The sequence below is a fragment of the Entelurus aequoreus genome, linkage group LG02, assembly GCF_033978785.1.
Source record: "Entelurus aequoreus isolate RoL-2023_Sb linkage group LG02, RoL_Eaeq_v1.1, whole genome shotgun sequence".
Classification (NCBI taxonomy): Eukaryota; Metazoa; Chordata; class Actinopteri; order Syngnathiformes; family Syngnathidae; genus Entelurus; species Entelurus aequoreus.
The window spans coordinates 89,278,531-89,296,680 of NC_084732.1; the positions used below are offsets into that span (position 1 = coordinate 89,278,531).

The following is an 18,150-nucleotide window of genomic DNA, read 5'->3' on the forward strand; positions in this document are numbered from 1 at the left end:
CTCCAACATTCCAGTGTTTAGTGATTATTATTTGATGTATTAAAAAATTATCATGGAATTATTACTAGATTATAATTGACCTTGCCCTGTAAAGTACGACCCACGTAACGGATACGCATGCACCATAGCTTTATGTGTTATCAGCTAACGATGACCATTTGGGAAAGTTTAGCTACCAACATTGGCTATCATTGAATGTATATTCTCAATCACAATCAATCAATTATGCCCGTGTGGGAACATATGGGTTTAGATCAGGGGATGTCGCTGTGGTTTGTGAAGCCCTTTTAGGAATTTGTGATTGAGGACTATACATATAAATTGTGATTGAAGTTGAAAACAGCCCCATTAATTTAGTTCAACACCCTCTTGTCTTACATACAGAGAATGAACAAAATTGAAATGACAGAATGTAAGCAAATAAATTATTGTACGGCCATAATGAAATGTAGTAATGTAACCATGTGATCATACCACCTACCACAAAAAGGTCACAGTGATCCGTTTATAAAGCCTTACGCTTCCTCCATGGAGATAGGACTTGGTGCTAAGAAACCTGCTATTGTTAACAGCTTCATAATAGTGATGCTGTGTGTTTGTGCTCTTTTAGTTTAGAAATGTGTTCATTAATGTATATATTTGCTAGTACAGTACTTTGGTATTGCAATGGCATACTTGAAATGCACCCGCATTGATAACAGAGTTACAAAAAAAATGGCAGAAAATTTAACCGAAACTTGTGCAAAGGTACAGAACGTGTGTTCCAAAGCCAATATGGTTTCAGAAGGAATTCAAGCACAACAGTGACCTTGCAAACAGTATCAAGGCTGGTGACATCATGAGCTGCACATACTCAAATAACTGGACCTAACTGGAATCGCGACATTCCCTTTAGTTTAGAAGCACAAACATTAGCATCATCAACCTGTAAGACCAGATGCTGCTCTTACTGACACTGGATCTGACTTCTGCACTGAAACGAAACTGTGTTCTGAGAACGTACGATATTTTGTGTGAAACATTTGTGAGTTGATATAAAAACATACACAATATTTACTACCTGAAAATGTATAAGTAGAAACTAAGAATAGGTGCATTTTTTTTTAACAGATATATTGAAGTTAAAGTACCAATGATTGTCACACACACAGTAGGTGTGGTGAAATGTGTTCACCCCCTGGGAGGTGAGGGGAGCAGTGGGCAGCAGCGGTGGCCGCGAACGGATATCATTTAACCCCCAATTCCAACCCTTGATGCTGAGTGCCAAGCAGTGAGGTAATGGGTCCCATTTTTATAGTATTTGGTATGACTAGGCCAGGGTTTGAACTCACAATCTACCGATCTCAGTAGGTTAGAGTAGAATATATTATTTATTACCAGGAGTATGTTTACCTGTCTGCTGAGCTGCATCCACCAGTAGAACTTTCTTACTTCTACCATCAGGTCCAATTGTGCACACCTCCTTCTGGATCATTACATTCCTGGGTGGGGGACGGCGACCCCTCGGAGGCTGGCAAACACTTACCTGATGCTGTTTTATAAAAATGGTGTGCGTTTACTGTTATCTTCATTGTGAGATTATTACAATAAGAGAGTCATCCCTTTGTACCTTTGGGAGATTAGGTTGGACCATGCCTCTTTCTCGTTGATTTGTCATCCCATAAGTTGGCACAACAGGGAGAGTCCTATCACCAACATCTGCCGAAACTTGGTTAACAACCCCAGGTTGCAGTGGCCCTGCATAGGTGCCAGGGAATGTTTGGTAGAATCCCATCATTGGGGGACACGGGGCAGGCATAATCTGGTAGTAGGCATAGTCATTGGACACATGTGGCTGAGGGGAGGACATGATTGGGTAGGCAAGGTAGGGACCACCAGGGCTTGGGTTAGGCTGCTGCCAGCGCGGCTCCCCTCCATTGTACATTAGATGTTGCCTGCGAAGCAAAAAGAAAGTCAGTTTTGTACTGGAACTTTGTCTTTGAAATGCTGATTCAGAACAAATTATTTACATTACCAGAAAACTCTAAACCCACTAATAACCACAGATAATAGATACAGCAGCCAATCAATATTGCTTAACTTTAGCATTCATGTGCTGCTATAGTTGCATAAGTTAATATAGGATTAGACAGTACTACTCCTACAATTCTGATTTGATCCTAATTAAAATCAGATCAAATAAGGTCATGACTGAACAATCATGAAATCTCCATTTGGTCTAAAGGAGCTGAAGTTGGCCACCAATGTCTAAAACCAACACATCTGAGATGTTGCTTTGCCTTGTGATGTACATTTAGGTGTGTTAATCGGGTGTGTTCATGATACGCAAACATGTGGACATTTTTACAACCAACCAACTATAGCAGTCATTTCCTTGCATTCAATTGGAGGATGGGGGAGTGGGGGACAAAGGAACGGATGCGTGCACTGAGCAGGACATTGAAGATCACTGTGGACAAAGAAAAGAGCTGCTGGAAACACTGGTGGTGCGCCCATCTCATTTAGCAACTCTGCACCAGTATCCAATCCTTGTTATGGGGTTTTAAACTTAAAGAAATGTAAAAATATGCATTGAAAATGTGGTATAAAAAATACTTTTTTGTCATTTAAATGCACAGCACGTTCATTGCATAATTGGCATTCACATCATTTTCAGTCAAAAGACTGGCTGCTGGAGACAGACCGCCGATCTTGGTTTAGTAGCAGTATGTAGTAAACTCATCATTGTTAGGTATTCAGCAAAAGAAAAATCCCAAAAGGAGCTGGTGGTTCTTGAGTAGTATAAAATTGCAACACAGATCTCTACATAAAACAGTGCACTTAAAAATAACGTGGAAATATGAAAAAGTTTGTGTGTCATTATGTCTCTCTCATGGGACTCTTAACTGGACTTGGAGAATAGGCGTAGTCATGCTATCAGAGATGAGTGCTCATGCATTTGTGCAGAGCCATAACAATGATGGGAGTGGAAAAATCACGAAAAGAGGGGCGGCTACTTGACGTGATGAATCTTGAGTTCAACGGTAAGATGCAATACACCTTAGAAGAAGAGAAACGTGCAAGCTCAATAACTCGGTCTAATTAGTATCTCACTTGACGTAGTAAAACAAACCCTCTTTAAAGAGACCCTTTTCTACATATCCCACCTTGTGATATTGACAGTACCTGTTGTGTTGGTTCTCCTGCACAAAAGGGTAACAGGTGATGAGGTAGCTCGGTATAGGAGTGGTTTCAACCCCTCCATTACTCCCTCGTATGCCTTCACCACCTCCTCCTCCACTTGCTGGCTCTCCGAGAAGACTCATACTGATCAGGGATCCTTCGAGACCTTTTTTCTGTGGGATGAATGGTTCCACTTCGGCTGAAAGTTTCACATCCTGCAAAAAGCACAAGGAATGTGAGCAACAGATAAAACATTTATTCTATAATATACTTTCGAGTAAGAAACATGTCTAAATGTGAAGGTTGGCATACAAAGTACCCGTCAAACAATTTAGAATTCAACCAAAACGTATCTCAAAGCACTGTTATGTATGACATCCCGCGAGTTAAAGTCTGACAAGTTAAGCAAACATTAAAGGGTAACTTTAATTTTGCCTATCGTTCACAATCATTATGAAAGACATGACAACGGATGTATTTGTTTTAAATGCATTCTAACTATTAAATGAATGCAATTAAAAGTCCACTTACAATGTAGCCTATGGGAGCCTCTCTGTTGTGCCTACAAAACCCTTAAAACATCTAAATACCTCCATTAAGGTTTTATATAAATACTGTAAGTATATATGTAATGTAATAACAGGCACATTTATACAAACATTTAATATTTATGTACAAACCCCATTTCCATATGAGTTGGGAAATTGTGTTAGATATAAATATAAACGGAATACAATGATTTGCAAATCCTTTTCAACCCATATTCAATTGAATGCACTACAAAGACAAGATATTTGATGTTCAAACTCATAAACTTTATTTATTTTTTGCAAATAATAATTAACTTAGAATTTCATGGCTGCAACATGTGCCAAAGTAGTTGGGAAAGGGCATGTTCACCACTGTTACATGGCCTTTCCTTTTAACAACACTCAGTAAACGTTTGGGAACTGAGGAGACACATTTTTTAAGCCTCTCAGGTGGAATTCTTTCCCATTCTTGCTTGATGTACAGCTTAAGTTGTTCAACAGTCCAGTGGTCTCCGTTGTGGTATTTTAGGCTTCATAATGCGCCACACATTTTCAATGGGAGACAGGTCTGGACTACAGGCAGGCCAGTCTAGTACCCGCACTCTTTTACTATGAAGCCACGTTGATGTAACACGTGGCTTGGCATTGTCTTGCTGAAACAAGCAGGGGCGTCCATGGTAACGTTGCTTGGATGGCAACATATGTTGCTCCAAAACCTGTATGTACCTTTCAGCATTAATGGCGCCTTCACAGATGTGCAAGTTACCCATGTCTTGGGCACTAATACACCCCCATACCATCACAGATGCTGGCTTTTCAACTTTGCGCCTATAACAATCCGGATGGTTCTTTTCTTCTTTGGTCCGGAGGACACGACGTCCACAGTTTCCAAAAACAATTTGAAATGTGGACTCGTCAGACCACAGAACACTTTTCCACTTTGTATCAGTCCATCTTAGATGAGCTCAGGCCCAGCGAAGCCGACGGCGTTTCTGGGTGTTGTTGATAAACGGTTTTCGCCTTGCATAGGAGAGTTTTAACTTGCACTTACAGATGTAGCGACCAACTGTAGTTACTGACAGTGGGTTTCTGAAATGTTCCTGAGCCCATGTGGTGATATCCTTTACACACTGATGTCGCTTGTTGATGCAGTACAGCCTGAGGGATCGAAGGTCACGGGCTTAGCTGCTTACTTGCAGTGATTTCTCCAGATTCTCTGAACCCTTTGATGATATTACGGACCGTAGATGGTGAAATCCCTAAATTCCTTGCAATAGCTGGTTGAGAAAGGTTTTTCTTAAACTGTTCAACAATTTGCTCACGCATTTGTTGACAAAGTGGTGACCCTCGCCCCATCCTTGTTTGTGAATGACTGAGCATTTCATGGAATCTACTTTTATACCCAATCATGGCACCCACCTGTTCCCAATTTGCCTGTTCACCTGTGGGATGTTCCAAATAAGTGTTTGATGAGCATTCCTCAACTTTATCAGTATTTATTGCCACCTTTCCCAACTTCTTTGTCACATGTTGCTGGCATCAAATTCTAAAGTTAATGATTTGCAAAAAAAAAAAAGTTTATCAGTTTGAACATCAAATATGTTGTCTTTGTAGCATATTCAACTGAATATGGGTTGAAATTGATTTGCAAATCATTGTATTCCGTTTATATTTACATCTAACACAATTTCCCAACTCATATGGAAACGGGGTTTGTATTTTGATCACTTTAAGCATCACGTTTTCTTTTTTTTTTCCAACTATATCACTGATTACTACTCACTGCAGACTTTGAGAGCCAACAAACATAAAACATCACTTACTGTACAATGTCTGCTGTCATTAGGATGCTGACTGCTAGGATGTTCATATATTCCCTTTTAGATGAAAAATGACTCAGAATCAAGCATCTTTTTGTGTCGTTCTCTGCATTTCCGGATCTAAATTGCCTGTCAAAGTGACCCAACATGTCGAAATACGTTGTCCTACTATCCAGGCAAGAGGCATGATTTATGATCTAAAATAAAGTTTAGATCATAAGGAAAGGAAACGAGGAAGCAGCTCATTAGTAGATCATAGCAATATAGGCACACAAGCTCATGACCACGGCACGGCTTTAAATAGTTTGTCAGTGTTAGCGCTTATAACTAGGGCTGGGCGATATGGACGAAAAAGTATATCTCTATATATTTTTGCTTAAACTCGATATTCCATATATATCTCGATATATTTTCCGGTGAAAGTATACATATAAAGATATTCATTTTTGAACGAGATTCACTGAAATTGAACTGAATGACAACTGTACTGTAAACAGTCAGTGGCACTTTTATTAACCCAGTTAGTCAAGATAGGTATTAACAGCAGAGAAAATAAACTGTTTAAGTAGCACAAAATTACATAACATAAATAAAATAGAAAAATATTATTTCTCCGTAAAAATAAATAACAACTGTGCAAATACATTTTTTTTTATCAAACTCAGATAAAAAATAAATTTGCAGGCAGGCATTTTTTAATTCCCAGTCGACGATGTAATGGACTGTTAACATGTATGGTTCTGGACTTACATGATAAACAACTCAAATGAATGATTTATCCAGACGCATACATTTGTCCAAATGTGGCCAAGTAGACGCATTGTGGGTTTCCAGGACGTCGTCTACATCGCTAAAAGAAAAATCTAAGGAAGAGAATCCCTATGCCATCTTCCACTAGTTTTTTTAAATATATAAATCACCCGCTTGAATATTCCCTCTTCTCTTCTTCGACTCTCTCGTCGTCATTTGGGATGTCTGTTGTGATTTCCCTTCCTGGTTCGATGACCTGCCCTATCTTGGCTCTGATTAGCCTGTCAGTAAAGTTTTGCTCTAATCTTAACCAATCGTGACTCATCATAGTAAACAACCAACCAATCATGGACGTTCTTATACGAGCACGTCTTGGAATGAGGAAGGGGAGGGGTTTAGTAGCCCATGGAGTTTTGAGAGGGAGTGGGGCGCGGGGGAGAACAAAGAACACAAAAAATAAGCGGTAATTTTAACATAAAATAAATTATATCGATACTAAGATATTTTCTTAATTCATATCTTGTTTAAAAATATATCGATATATCTTACAAACTCGATATATCGCCCAGCCCTACTTATAAGAATATCACTAATGCTTGGTTAATATTCAAGTCACTAAATGTAAATAGAGTATTGTTGGCGTTTTTGGATGGTTATTTATTAGGTTTAATAGGCGGAATAGAGGCCTCCTTTGGCTCCATTGTGAGATGACTTTTATTTACAAGTTAGAATGCATTAGAAAAAAATACATCCATCATCATATCTTTCACAATGTTTGTGAACGATAGGCAAAATTCTAAAAAAAAGTGAAGTTCCCCTTTTACGGTGCTGTTTTCACAGGAGGGATCTGCATCATACGAATGGATTAAAACATGGAGAAAAAAAATCACATCAAATCAAATGTTACTATGTAAAATAAGCAATCCTCAGCCATGTCTCAATAATTCTATCCATGTGTGTACTATAGTGGTGAACTTCTTTTTACACTCATGACTAGGAAGAATGTAAAAAAGTGAACTGCATTAGGCAAACCTGTGATGCAAATCAAATTTGCATTACGCCTCATCATTCTATTTAGTACGGTGTTTTTGTTTTTAAGTCCTAATGGTAACAATGTTTATTTATTTTTAGCCTTATATAACTAAGGAAATGTTCAAATGTTACCTAAAAAAATTGTACTTTCATTTAATAAAGGTTTAATAAGAAAATCATTTTTTCTTTCCTATATTTCCTATGTGAACATTTGTTTTAAATTATGAATATATCAGTGTTTTTATTTATTCCGTGCCTGTGGCTTATGATATAAAAAGTACAAAAAGGCCATTTTTACAGCATACACCAGCTTTTTTTGTTTCATGCCACACATGTTTTTGTCAGGTTTTTAGTTAAGACAATCAGGAAACTACCACTGTTGACGTTTACGGAGTTCATTTTCATCATAGTGTAATAAATTTATTTTGTAATACATACTTTAAAATAAATGGTTATTGAGTTATTTTTTTAAGCGGTTCAAGACAGACAATTAAAGAGGGTTGAACGAGTTTAGCGAACAAAGAGGCTTCTTAATTACTCTGAAACAGTGCTCAGGGTGCAAGTTACAGTGTAGTCTGTGGATGTGAGAGACATCTATTGTATCCCACCACCAATGGCAGCAAGTGTTTTTCTCCCACTTTTCCTTCAAGAATGCAACAGATTTTGACTCCTCTACAAAAGAAATATGACAGATTAAGCGTAGATCGCACAGTCGGTAAAACCAAACTAAATTGCGCCTCTGAAGATTCAGGACATGGCTGAAAGAAGCGGTTGTTCTAAGCTTGTATAATGCTACTCTACATGTGATAGCAGGCTGTTACAGGATTATGTCTGAGAGGATAACGGAGATAGTAGCATTTGGTTAACTAATTATTTGTCCAGGTACAGCATGGAAGGCCCACGTTCACAAGCAGTGAAATTTGAGTATCATAAATAATTTGTTTTTTGTTTGGAAATGCTATGAGAGAATTTGTTGCTTGACCGACCGTGCACTCATGTTAGTGTGAGCGGATGAGGGAGAATAGCTGCGATTGTGAAAGTTGCATTGAGGTCAGACCCAGATGTGCATCATTTGGAGATGTTCGAGCCAACACGGATTAGACCAGGATCCACTGATCTCACGAGCCTTTGTTCTTGCAACAACTGATGGTCACTTTTGAACATAATACACTCATAACACAAGGACCTTTCTATTCAACCATGTTCTGCTGACTTGGTTTTGACTAGTCGCCACCCGGATCATTTTGGTGCACATGTAGAAAAATATTCACTCCTACTGAAAATTTAGAACATCTACATGACTAGAGGAGATTGTGAGAAAATATACCTCCAAGAAACATTGACGATTCTGTGTTGTTTTGGGGATGTGAGAGGAAGCCGGAGCCCTCTGAGAATCCACACGCAAGAATAGGAGGAACATGTTAACTGCACAAATATATTTTAAATGTGGTTCTCCTGATTGTGAGGCCCGAAAATCTCTGTTACAGATCTTCAAACATAATTGCATCACAACCCAAACACACTAAAATGTCCCTGCATTGTTGTGAACACTGACGTCAGTGGAATGTCATAAATGTTGACGAACCAGACATTCTCCCTTTCCACGAAGCTCGCAACCTCACCTGAAAACACTTGCTGAATGGATGCACGCAAGTTTACACGCCTCGATTTGGATATAAACAAGTCAATGGTTGCTCAGCTGTTGCTCTGATTACAGTTGTCGTCCAATGACAGCTGATAGGCTTTGGCTTCACATAGCTCGCCAAGCTAGCATTAACAGACGCCGCTCTTGTGTCATTTAATCATTAACAGCTTAAAAATGTCAAACTCCCGTGTAGATAAAAGAAATAAAAACGTACATTTGCGATATAGAATGAAACGTATATGAAAGAGTGACGCCTGTGTTTGCTGATAAACGCTGATGTCGTTAGCTCTACAGCCGCTGCTAGCCAAATGGACAACAGTTTGCCTTACTGTTAGTTGAATTACTTACCACAAACGCACAGCTCACAACAACTTGGGATTTTTGCATTCGTCCTAATACACAAACAAAATTGAAAGGCAAAACGTAAAGACAAGACTGTCATTTGGAATGAAGGAAAATCATTATTTTTAAACAAAAAACTGTTCTGGGCCCCATTGTTATTGTAACAACACGTTAAGGCTCTACCCACGACATTACATTCTAACGTTTAACCAAAAAAAAGTCACCGAAAATTTGATTGTTAAAATGCTCTACCTTAATGTCACTTGCATCCATGTCAGTCGCCGACAGAGCGTCGTTGACCCCCGAGTGGACGTCAGGATGGCATCTTGATGTTCTTCATTGTGAAAAATTTCTAAAATCCCCGAAGATCTGGTGCGATATACACTGGCTTCTTACTGAAAGTACGGCGGCGGTAAGCGAGTCCGCTAGCTGTTAGCTATGCTACTAGCTGACTGCGAATAAAGCCGGACTACAGTGGGAGTGGAAACGGTCGTCACCTGAGCGGAAGTAGTTGGGGCCCAAGGACGCCCCTATTGGCTAGAAAACATATTACGTCAGAAGCGCAGCGATGCATAACCAGATGACAAGATGAAAATACTCCATTCAAGCCTAATCTTTTAAGTGCTGAGAGGACTTTGTTTATTACCAACAGGCAACAGTATACATTAAAATACTGTGTATGTTTTCTCATACACATTGGACAACCAAAATATCTGCACATGGATCTGCCAATCTGGTACATGAAAAACAAGTCTCAGTGATTTCCTCTCAGGACAAAACAACACAGTTTGAACTCATTCCCTGGGTTCTCGCAGTCTTCTTGAAATCGGTGCCTGTATTCAAATCTTGTGGTGTCTCGTCTGAAGCACAGTAGCATTCTTGATGGATGTATTCAAACATGCCATTTTTCCTTGTCTCTTGATTTGTAATGGCATCATGTGAGCTTGCTCACAATGGCTTGGTTGAGAGAGTTCAGCTGATTTGTCCATTTGTCTAAAGCTGTGTAGCGAGCCCCTCCTCTCTTCTGGTAGTCTAGTTCTAATAGCTGGTTGACTTGGTCGATTCGCCCGTGGATTGTGCTGGAAAACAAACAAAATCATAAACAGCGAGCTAAATAACAGCTAAAACTAGCAGCCAGGTCTGCACTTCTTGACATAGGACAGAACAATTGTATTTACTTCCGGTTTCCATTGAATTATAATTCAAAGGAATAGTCACATCAAAAGTGTCACTGTTCACCCTGTTTTGTAAGGGTAGTAAGGAACACCTAAATAATAAAAGTGACATATTTATTTACTCTAACTGCAGCTGGGATAGGCTCTACGCCCCTGTGACCTAAAGAGGGACAAGCAGTAGAAAATGGATAGAGGATGGTGTAAGGCAAAAAATATATATATATACGTACTTATCCAAAATGCACTGGACCAGCAGACTTTCCACATCACAAACATCAATATTCAGCTCCTGAGAGACACAACAGTGGGGAGGTAATCATGTAGATTGATGTTATGTAAATTTACATTAGTAACAAAGTGCTCATTCGCGTCTTAAGATAAGAAAAACATTAGAGCAGTCGGGAACAAGAACACCCGAGTCACATCAGTAAGTAGTATTGTTTCCTGTACTCCACCACAGCCTGAAGTCCATGTTATCAAGGATGCACATTTGCCTATACAATAGGGCTGGTTGATTAAATGAAAAATAATCAAATCTGACATTTAAAGCTTCTAAGAGAGAAAACTGTTGTGTCGGATATTTCAGTTTTTCCTCGCTCGTAATTCTTATTTACTAATAAACACACCATTCCCCTAAAATACACTACTGGTTTTGTAGTTACAAGACAGACAGCCAGGTGTCACAAAAGTGTGAAGGCTTCCAGAAAATCAGAAGTAGCCACATGACACTGTCCCATCCTGTCCCCAACACAGAAATGTCATTGAGGATAACTCCAACAGACCAACGAGCAATTTTTATTCAGTATAATTACTAATTGTGAAAAATAGACACTTTAAGAATGTATGTTTTATTTAACCACTCGGGGTAATTAACCTAAGCTAACCGATAGCGTGGTTGTTGTATTTTCTGGTTTTGAGAAAATTGCAATTAGCCCCTTTAATAATGATTTAGATAATGCCATAGTTTCACAGCCTTACCTTATACACCATATAACATTTTATGAAAAATAGGCAGCAAAAGTTGCAAAACTCAAAAAGATGACCTTTGACAAAGCATGTCGTGCAAGACTTTAGGAACTCAAGATTTTAACAAGGATTATGTTAATAAAGCAATACCAGATCCAAGACTTTTGTACTTGATAAAAATAACTTTAAAACCGAAAGTTCAAGTTTTGATGTTGAATAAAAAAAAATTAAAAAGTGTATTCCAAATAAAAAGTGAACATATTTTTTTTAGGTTGAATATAATTTTGATTCACAACTACAATTATTTTGAATGGAGTCTTTATAGTCATATTTTTTTTTGAGCTTGTGTTTTTTTGAAGATTTTTTTTCTAAGATTCAAATTCTTTTCTCTTTTTTAAATCAAATCTTATTTTTTCCGATTCAGACTCTTGAAAACATTTTTTACGTGGAGCGCGTTGGAAGGACGTGGCCTCATGGCAGACCAATCAGCAAAAGGTTAAGGGCCGTCCCCTATCATGTTGCTTTCAGGTAACTTAGGAACTAATTCAGTTCAAACCAACACTTTATATAGGCTACATCATGCGATTATCAATGAAATAAATAATGCCAGTGAGAAGTGAAGGCTGTTTTAGACAGCACCGATGATGCATTTTTCATTTCAACAGCCAAGCTGTAAATTCCCATTTCCAGGCAGCACCGTGAGTATCGCGTATGTGCAGTGATCTGCTCGCCACTTGCCACACCCTGCGCGTGACAGTTTGTAATATTTGATGTGTTGAGCTATTTCAGTTTGGTTGGTTCATTGCAAAATACTGCACATTTATTAATGTAGAAAACAAAGTAATAAATAATTTAGAATGGATGTTGAATAATTTAAGTGAAGCTGTTTGCACATCATTTATATTAATACAGACATAGTTGCAGAGTACAAATCATTCAAATTTATCTCACTTCTCAAATATAACAGTCATGGCCAAAGAAAAAAGGGAAACAAGTTGTCAACCAAGTGTCTTACCTTAGAAATAAAAGGGATGTGTATTCTTGTGTATGGTTTGATGAGTTTGATAAGTACTTGAGTTCTAATGTTCCGCAGCAGTTCTGCAAAAAGAAAAACAACTGTATTACGATCAATAACACAACAAATTTTGTGTTTAAGTGCTTAATTTTACAAACTACAGACCTGTTTTTCTTACTTCCACATTTAAAAAAAACAACAACTTAAACACTTGAAAATATTAAATTTTTTAAATAAACAACACATTTGACAATACATTAATTAAAATGGAACTCTTCCAAACAGCCAATACAAATACAGAGCCAACATTTCAACATTTATGGCACTACCGTATTTTTTGGAGCATAAGTAAGACGCACCGGCCAAAAATGCAAAATAAAGAAGGAAAAAAACATATAAGTCGCACTGGAGTATAAGTCGATTTTTTTTGGGAAATGTATTTGATAAAACCCAACACCAAGAATAGACATTTGAAAGACAATTTTAAATAAATAAAGAATAGTGAACAACAGGCTGAATAAGTGTACGTTATATGACGCATAAATAACCAACTGAGAACGTGCCTGGTATGTTAACGTAACATATTATGGTAAGAGTCATTCAAATAACTATAACATATAGAACATGCTATATGTTTACCAAACAATCTGTCACTCCTAATCGCTAAATCCCATGAAATCTTATACGTCTAGTCTCTTACGTGAATGAGCTCAATAATATTATTTGATATTTTACGGTAATGTGTTAATAATTTCACACATAAGTCGCTCCTGAGTATAAGTCGCACCCAAACTATTAAAAAAACTTCAACTTATAGTCCGAAAAACACGGTAGTCGAAATAACTGAAGAGATTACTAATGCAATAGACAATCAGCCTATCCCTAGGTGCATGTCTTTGGAGGTGGAAGGAAGCTAGAGAACGCGGAGAGAACACACGCAGTCACTGGGTGAATTAACCATAACATTTTAAATAACAAATTAAAACGGTATGGCATCAGACGGTTGGTCTTGAATTGGGTAGGAAGCTACTTACCCAACAGGGAGCAATGCGTGAAGCTAGGCGCAAATACGTCTACTGTGCTAAATATATCTTGCGGAGTACCTCAAGAATTAATACTGGGACCTAATTTGTTGAGTCTCTAAACAACTCACATTTGTAAAGGTACAAATGATTTACAGTTAGTACTATTTGCAAATGATACAACCACATTTTTTCAAAAGACAATACACAAGAGCTAATACAAAAACAAAAGAAATGAATAAATTAAAGAAATGGTTTGAACAAAAACAGACCATCCTTGATCTAAGAAAAACTAAAACAATGATATGCAGTAACAATAGGAATGTTAGTCAAAAACAAACAAATACATGGCACAGCAATTGAACAGGTTGAATAAATCATAATTCTAAGTACAATAAAAGATTATAAAATTAGCTCAAAATCCTGTATTAAAAATATAACAAATTGGCAAGAAACTCTTTTTTTTTTTACACTGAATTTCTATATAGTGATTTTTTTTACACTGACTTTTTATACACTGAATTTTAAAACACCGATTTTTTTTCACTGAAATTGTCAGGATAATTTGGTATAAAAAAAATCAGTTCACAAAATTCAAACACAAAAAATTATGTTACACAAATTCATTGTAAAAAAAAAGCTTTGTAATAAAGACACACATTAACTTCCATAGAGAAACACATTATATTTCAACAACGTTCGCACCATACCTGCTGTCAAAAGCGTAAAGACCGAATGCACAGTTTCTGTCTTAACAATAAAAGTGCTGCTCCATCCTGCCTGCGCTAACAAAATAAGAGTCTCAAAAGGCTAGCGCACACAAGCTAGCAAGCTACAGAGTTTGTAGTCAATTCATTTATTGTAAAGTGTATAAAAACGAGTGTGAAGTTACCCACACTTGTGGAATGTGTGGATAATATATATATATATTTATATTATCCACACTTTACAAGAAATTAATTGACTGCAAACGCCGTAGCTTGCTAGCTTGTGTGCGCTAGCCTTTTGAGACTCTTATTTTGTTAGCGCAGGCAGGATGGATGATATTATATATAAAAATAACATGTCTTCCTTCATTCACTATTTCTGCAGCTTAATGCATTTTCATTAATTTCAAAAAAAAATTGCAATCGTTTTTATCTCAAAATCCTGCAGCTCTAGTTCGTAGTTTTTATTTCTTGTTTAGCACTTAACAATACTGCTACATGATGTTTTAGAGCTGGATCTGCTTGTCACACAGCTTTTAAAAAGTGTAGCTCATCCTCCGTATACTCCGGCTTAAAACGGTAAGGTTCTGGATAGGGCTGGGCGATATGGCCTTTTTTTAATATCTCAATATTTTTAGGCCATATCGCGATACACGATACATATCTCAATATTTTGCCTTAGCCTTGAATGAACACTTGATACATATAATCACAGCAGTATGATGATTCTATGTGTCTACATTAAAACATTCTTGTTCATACTGCATTAATATATGCTCATTTTAAACTTGAATGCAGAGAGGGAAATCACAACTTAGTCAATTTAGCAAAACTGTATTTATTAAACAGTTATTAAGCAGTGGCACAAACATTCATGTCATTTCCAAAACAGAAAGTGCAAGATTGTCAGAGACATTTTAAAACAAGCTATAAGTTCACTTTTGTGCATGATGACACACAAGATATTTCAATAAGTGTCACATAAAAATGAGCTGCATATCAAATACTATATGTCCTCCGGTGTTGATGTGGAAATAGTTGCTTCGGCATTTAGTTGGTGTGGCACCGAACGGAGATGTTGACATGTAAAGACATATTCCCGCTTGAAGCCAAACCACCGTCAGACGATGCTGTTTTTCTTGGGAATTAATTATTCCTCCGTTTGTTACCAGATTCGCACCTTCTTTCTCTCGTATTACCACTCAAACCACACCGTTAGCTGTTAGCATCACAGCTAACGTTACCATGTCGCTACCTGTCTGCTCCGCGGGAGCGTGTGACGTTGCTCACGTGACAGTATGTGACGTATGTAAGAAAGTGCGCATGTTTTAAAGTCTCTGTGAGAAGGAGAGACAGGAAAGAGTGAGAAACGCATGCAGTTTAATGCCCCGCAGCTAAAAGCAACTGCGTGAGAACGTATACTCGAATATCACGATATAGTCATTTTCTATATCGCACAGAGACAAACCCGTGATATATCGAGTTTATCGATATATCGCCCAGCCCTAGTTCTGGATCATAATTCTTCCCAAAGAAGTAATCGTTGTCTCTCATGAAAAATAAAAATAAAAAATCAATAGTATATATACATATATACAAACAAAGGCTCTTAATCTGACTGCTGATGTATGCAGTAACATATTGTGTCATTTCTATATTCTATTATTTTGTCAAAATTATGAGGGACAATCGGTAGAAAATGGATTATTAATCCATCCATCCATTTTCTAACGCCTGTCCCTATCGGGGTCACGGGGGTGCTGGAGCCTATCCCAGCTGGATTCGGGCGGAGAGCGGGGTACACTCTGGACAACTTAATTTAATTCAACAACTTTATTAATCCCTCAAGCAGCAGGTTGTCGTGGGTCGCAAAGCCTCCACATGGCCCACAATAAATAGTCAATAAATACCGTAATTTCCGGACTATAAACCGCACCTGACTATAAGCCGCACCAGCTAAATTTAGGGGAAAATACAGATTGCTCCATATATAAGCCGCACCCGACAATAAGCCGCAGGGTTTTGATGTGTAATTACCATAGTATATAGGGGTTCCTGCTACCACGGAGGGGATTGTCGGGACAGAGATGACTGTTTGGGAACGCAAAGCGTCCCATTTATTAACAATAAATCTTTCAATCATTCAATCAAAATTTCACATCTTTGACATGGCGAACAGCATTCGTGCAGAGTACAAATAATACAACGGTGCAAAGTAATACAAAGTGCTCGCCTGTACGTTATCAAAATAACCAGCCTACCGGTATATGAAAAGTCAGTCTTTAATCATTGTGTCATCGTCTTCCTCCTGCGTACTAAAACCACCGAAATCCTCTTCGTCGGTGTCGGAGAAGAACAGGCCGTAAATAAGCCGCACCGTTGTATAAGCCGCAGGGACCAAAACGAGGGGAAAAAGTAGCGGCTTATAGTCCGGAAATTACGGTACATAAACGGTACAAAAAATACAACAATGTGAAAAATGTTAAAGTTTAAGAGTCTGAGTGCAGAGGGGACGAATGATATAGAAAAGCAAATTGTTTTACACAATGGAAGGGCATAACGTCGCCCTGAAGGCAACAGAGAATTCACCCGCAAGGACATAGCTTGGGAAGGCTGAAATGCTCTTTGTTTTTCAGAGGTTTTGCTGGTTGCAGAAGAAGTTTAAATCTCTTAGTTTTACTCCGGTAATCTTAGAGCAAGACTTAACAATACTAGTCAGGCTGTTTTGGTCTTTAACTGAAAGACAGTGAAACCAACAAAAAAAATAAAAACATAAGACTCTCAATAAATATAAATAAATAAAAACGACAGAGTATAACAGGCCTGACAGAGAAATAATTTAGTTTCCTGAGAATTAATTCTCGCTTCACTAGAAAATCTGTGTTCACATTAAACTTCAATTCATCGTCAAAAAAGGTCCCCAAATATTTATATATAAAAAAAATTTCAAAGATTTTCATGATTAATGATGTTAATGTAGCTGGTCTAAAATCACAGAGTGGTTTAGATGTACATGTTTTTGGGATGGCAATCACAGTAGAAAATTTCCAAATGCCAGGAATCTGGTTACAGTTCAGTGACATTTTAAATATTTGTTGGAGGACACTACAAAATTGGTCAGCACAATATTGGAGAGTGCCCACAAATAAGGTCTGGACCAGGGGCCTTCCTTATTTTGACTCGTTTTAAAAGCTCTCTAACATGCTCTTGCTTGATAATGTTTGGATCAGGTTTAAAAGACTCTTTCAGGAGGGAAATACTATCGGAAAAGTCAATCTTTTCAAAGAGAGAACAAAAACTATTAAATTAATTTAGGAGGTGAGCCATATTTAGTCCTTCATTTTTTATAGGATTCCTGTTACTCCCACTACTTTCCTGAGAGATGGAGGTCATTGCTTTTGTTCCTTTCCAAGCTGCCTGAAGATCTCCACTGGTATATTTGTGTTCTACCTCATCCCTATAAACTCTTTTAACTTTCCTTATATCGCTCCTTACCACTCGGTTGATGTCTTTCCTTTCCTCCATGCTCCCTTCATGTTTATGACACTTTTTAGTTCCTTAGTGACCCACGGTTTGTTGCTGGAAAATATGGTAATTTCCTTACATTCATATATATATATATATATATTCATATATATATATATATACACATATATATATACATATATATATGTATATACATATATATATATGTATATACATATATGTATACATATATACATATATATACACACTACCGTTCAAAAGTTTGGGGTCACATTGAAATGTCCTTATTTTTGAAGGAAAAGCACTGTACTTTTCAATGAAGATAACTTTAAACTAGTCTTAACTTTAAAGAAATACACTCTATACATTGCTAATGTGGTAAATGACTATTCTAGCTGCAAATGTCTGGTTTTTGGTGCAATATCTACATAGGTGTATAGAGGCCCATTTCCAGCAACTATCACTCCAGTGTTCTAATGGTACAATGTGTTTGCTCAT

General features: G+C 37.5%; 2 protein-coding genes across 4 annotated transcripts in view; both read right to left on the minus strand.

The window, feature by feature from the left end:
* LOC133640577 (selenocysteine insertion sequence-binding protein 2-like) overlaps positions 1 to 9,719 on the minus strand; it is a 28,502-nt gene extending 18,783 nt beyond the window's left edge. The window contains exons 1-5 of one of the 3 annotated variants that reach the window (XM_062034088.1): positions 9,534 to 9,713; positions 9,288 to 9,331; positions 3,166 to 3,377; positions 1,610 to 1,934; positions 1,393 to 1,531 (exon numbers count right to left, since the gene is read on the minus strand). In XM_062034088.1, coding sequence (XP_061890072.1) covers positions 1,393 to 1,531; positions 1,610 to 1,934; positions 3,166 to 3,377; positions 9,288 to 9,326 — 715 coding nt within the window. In that variant the 5' untranslated portion in view covers positions 9,327 to 9,331; positions 9,534 to 9,713. Of the gene's footprint in view, positions 1 to 1,392; positions 1,532 to 1,609; positions 1,935 to 3,165; positions 3,378 to 9,287; positions 9,332 to 9,533 lie in introns of all 3 variants that reach the window. The other 2 variants (XM_062034070.1, XM_062034079.1) reach the window with 2 other exon arrangements.
* A 164-nt stretch (positions 9,720 to 9,883) lies between these two features.
* LOC133640592 (COP9 signalosome complex subunit 2-like) overlaps positions 9,884 to 18,150 on the minus strand; it is a 24,516-nt gene continuing 16,249 nt past the window's right edge. The window contains exons 2-4 of the mRNA XM_062034100.1: positions 12,438 to 12,520; positions 10,687 to 10,745; positions 9,884 to 10,360 (exon numbers count right to left, since the gene is read on the minus strand). Coding sequence (XP_061890084.1) covers positions 10,216 to 10,360; positions 10,687 to 10,745; positions 12,438 to 12,520 — 287 coding nt within the window. The 3' untranslated portion in view covers positions 9,884 to 10,215. The remainder of the gene's footprint in view (positions 10,361 to 10,686; positions 10,746 to 12,437; positions 12,521 to 18,150) is intronic.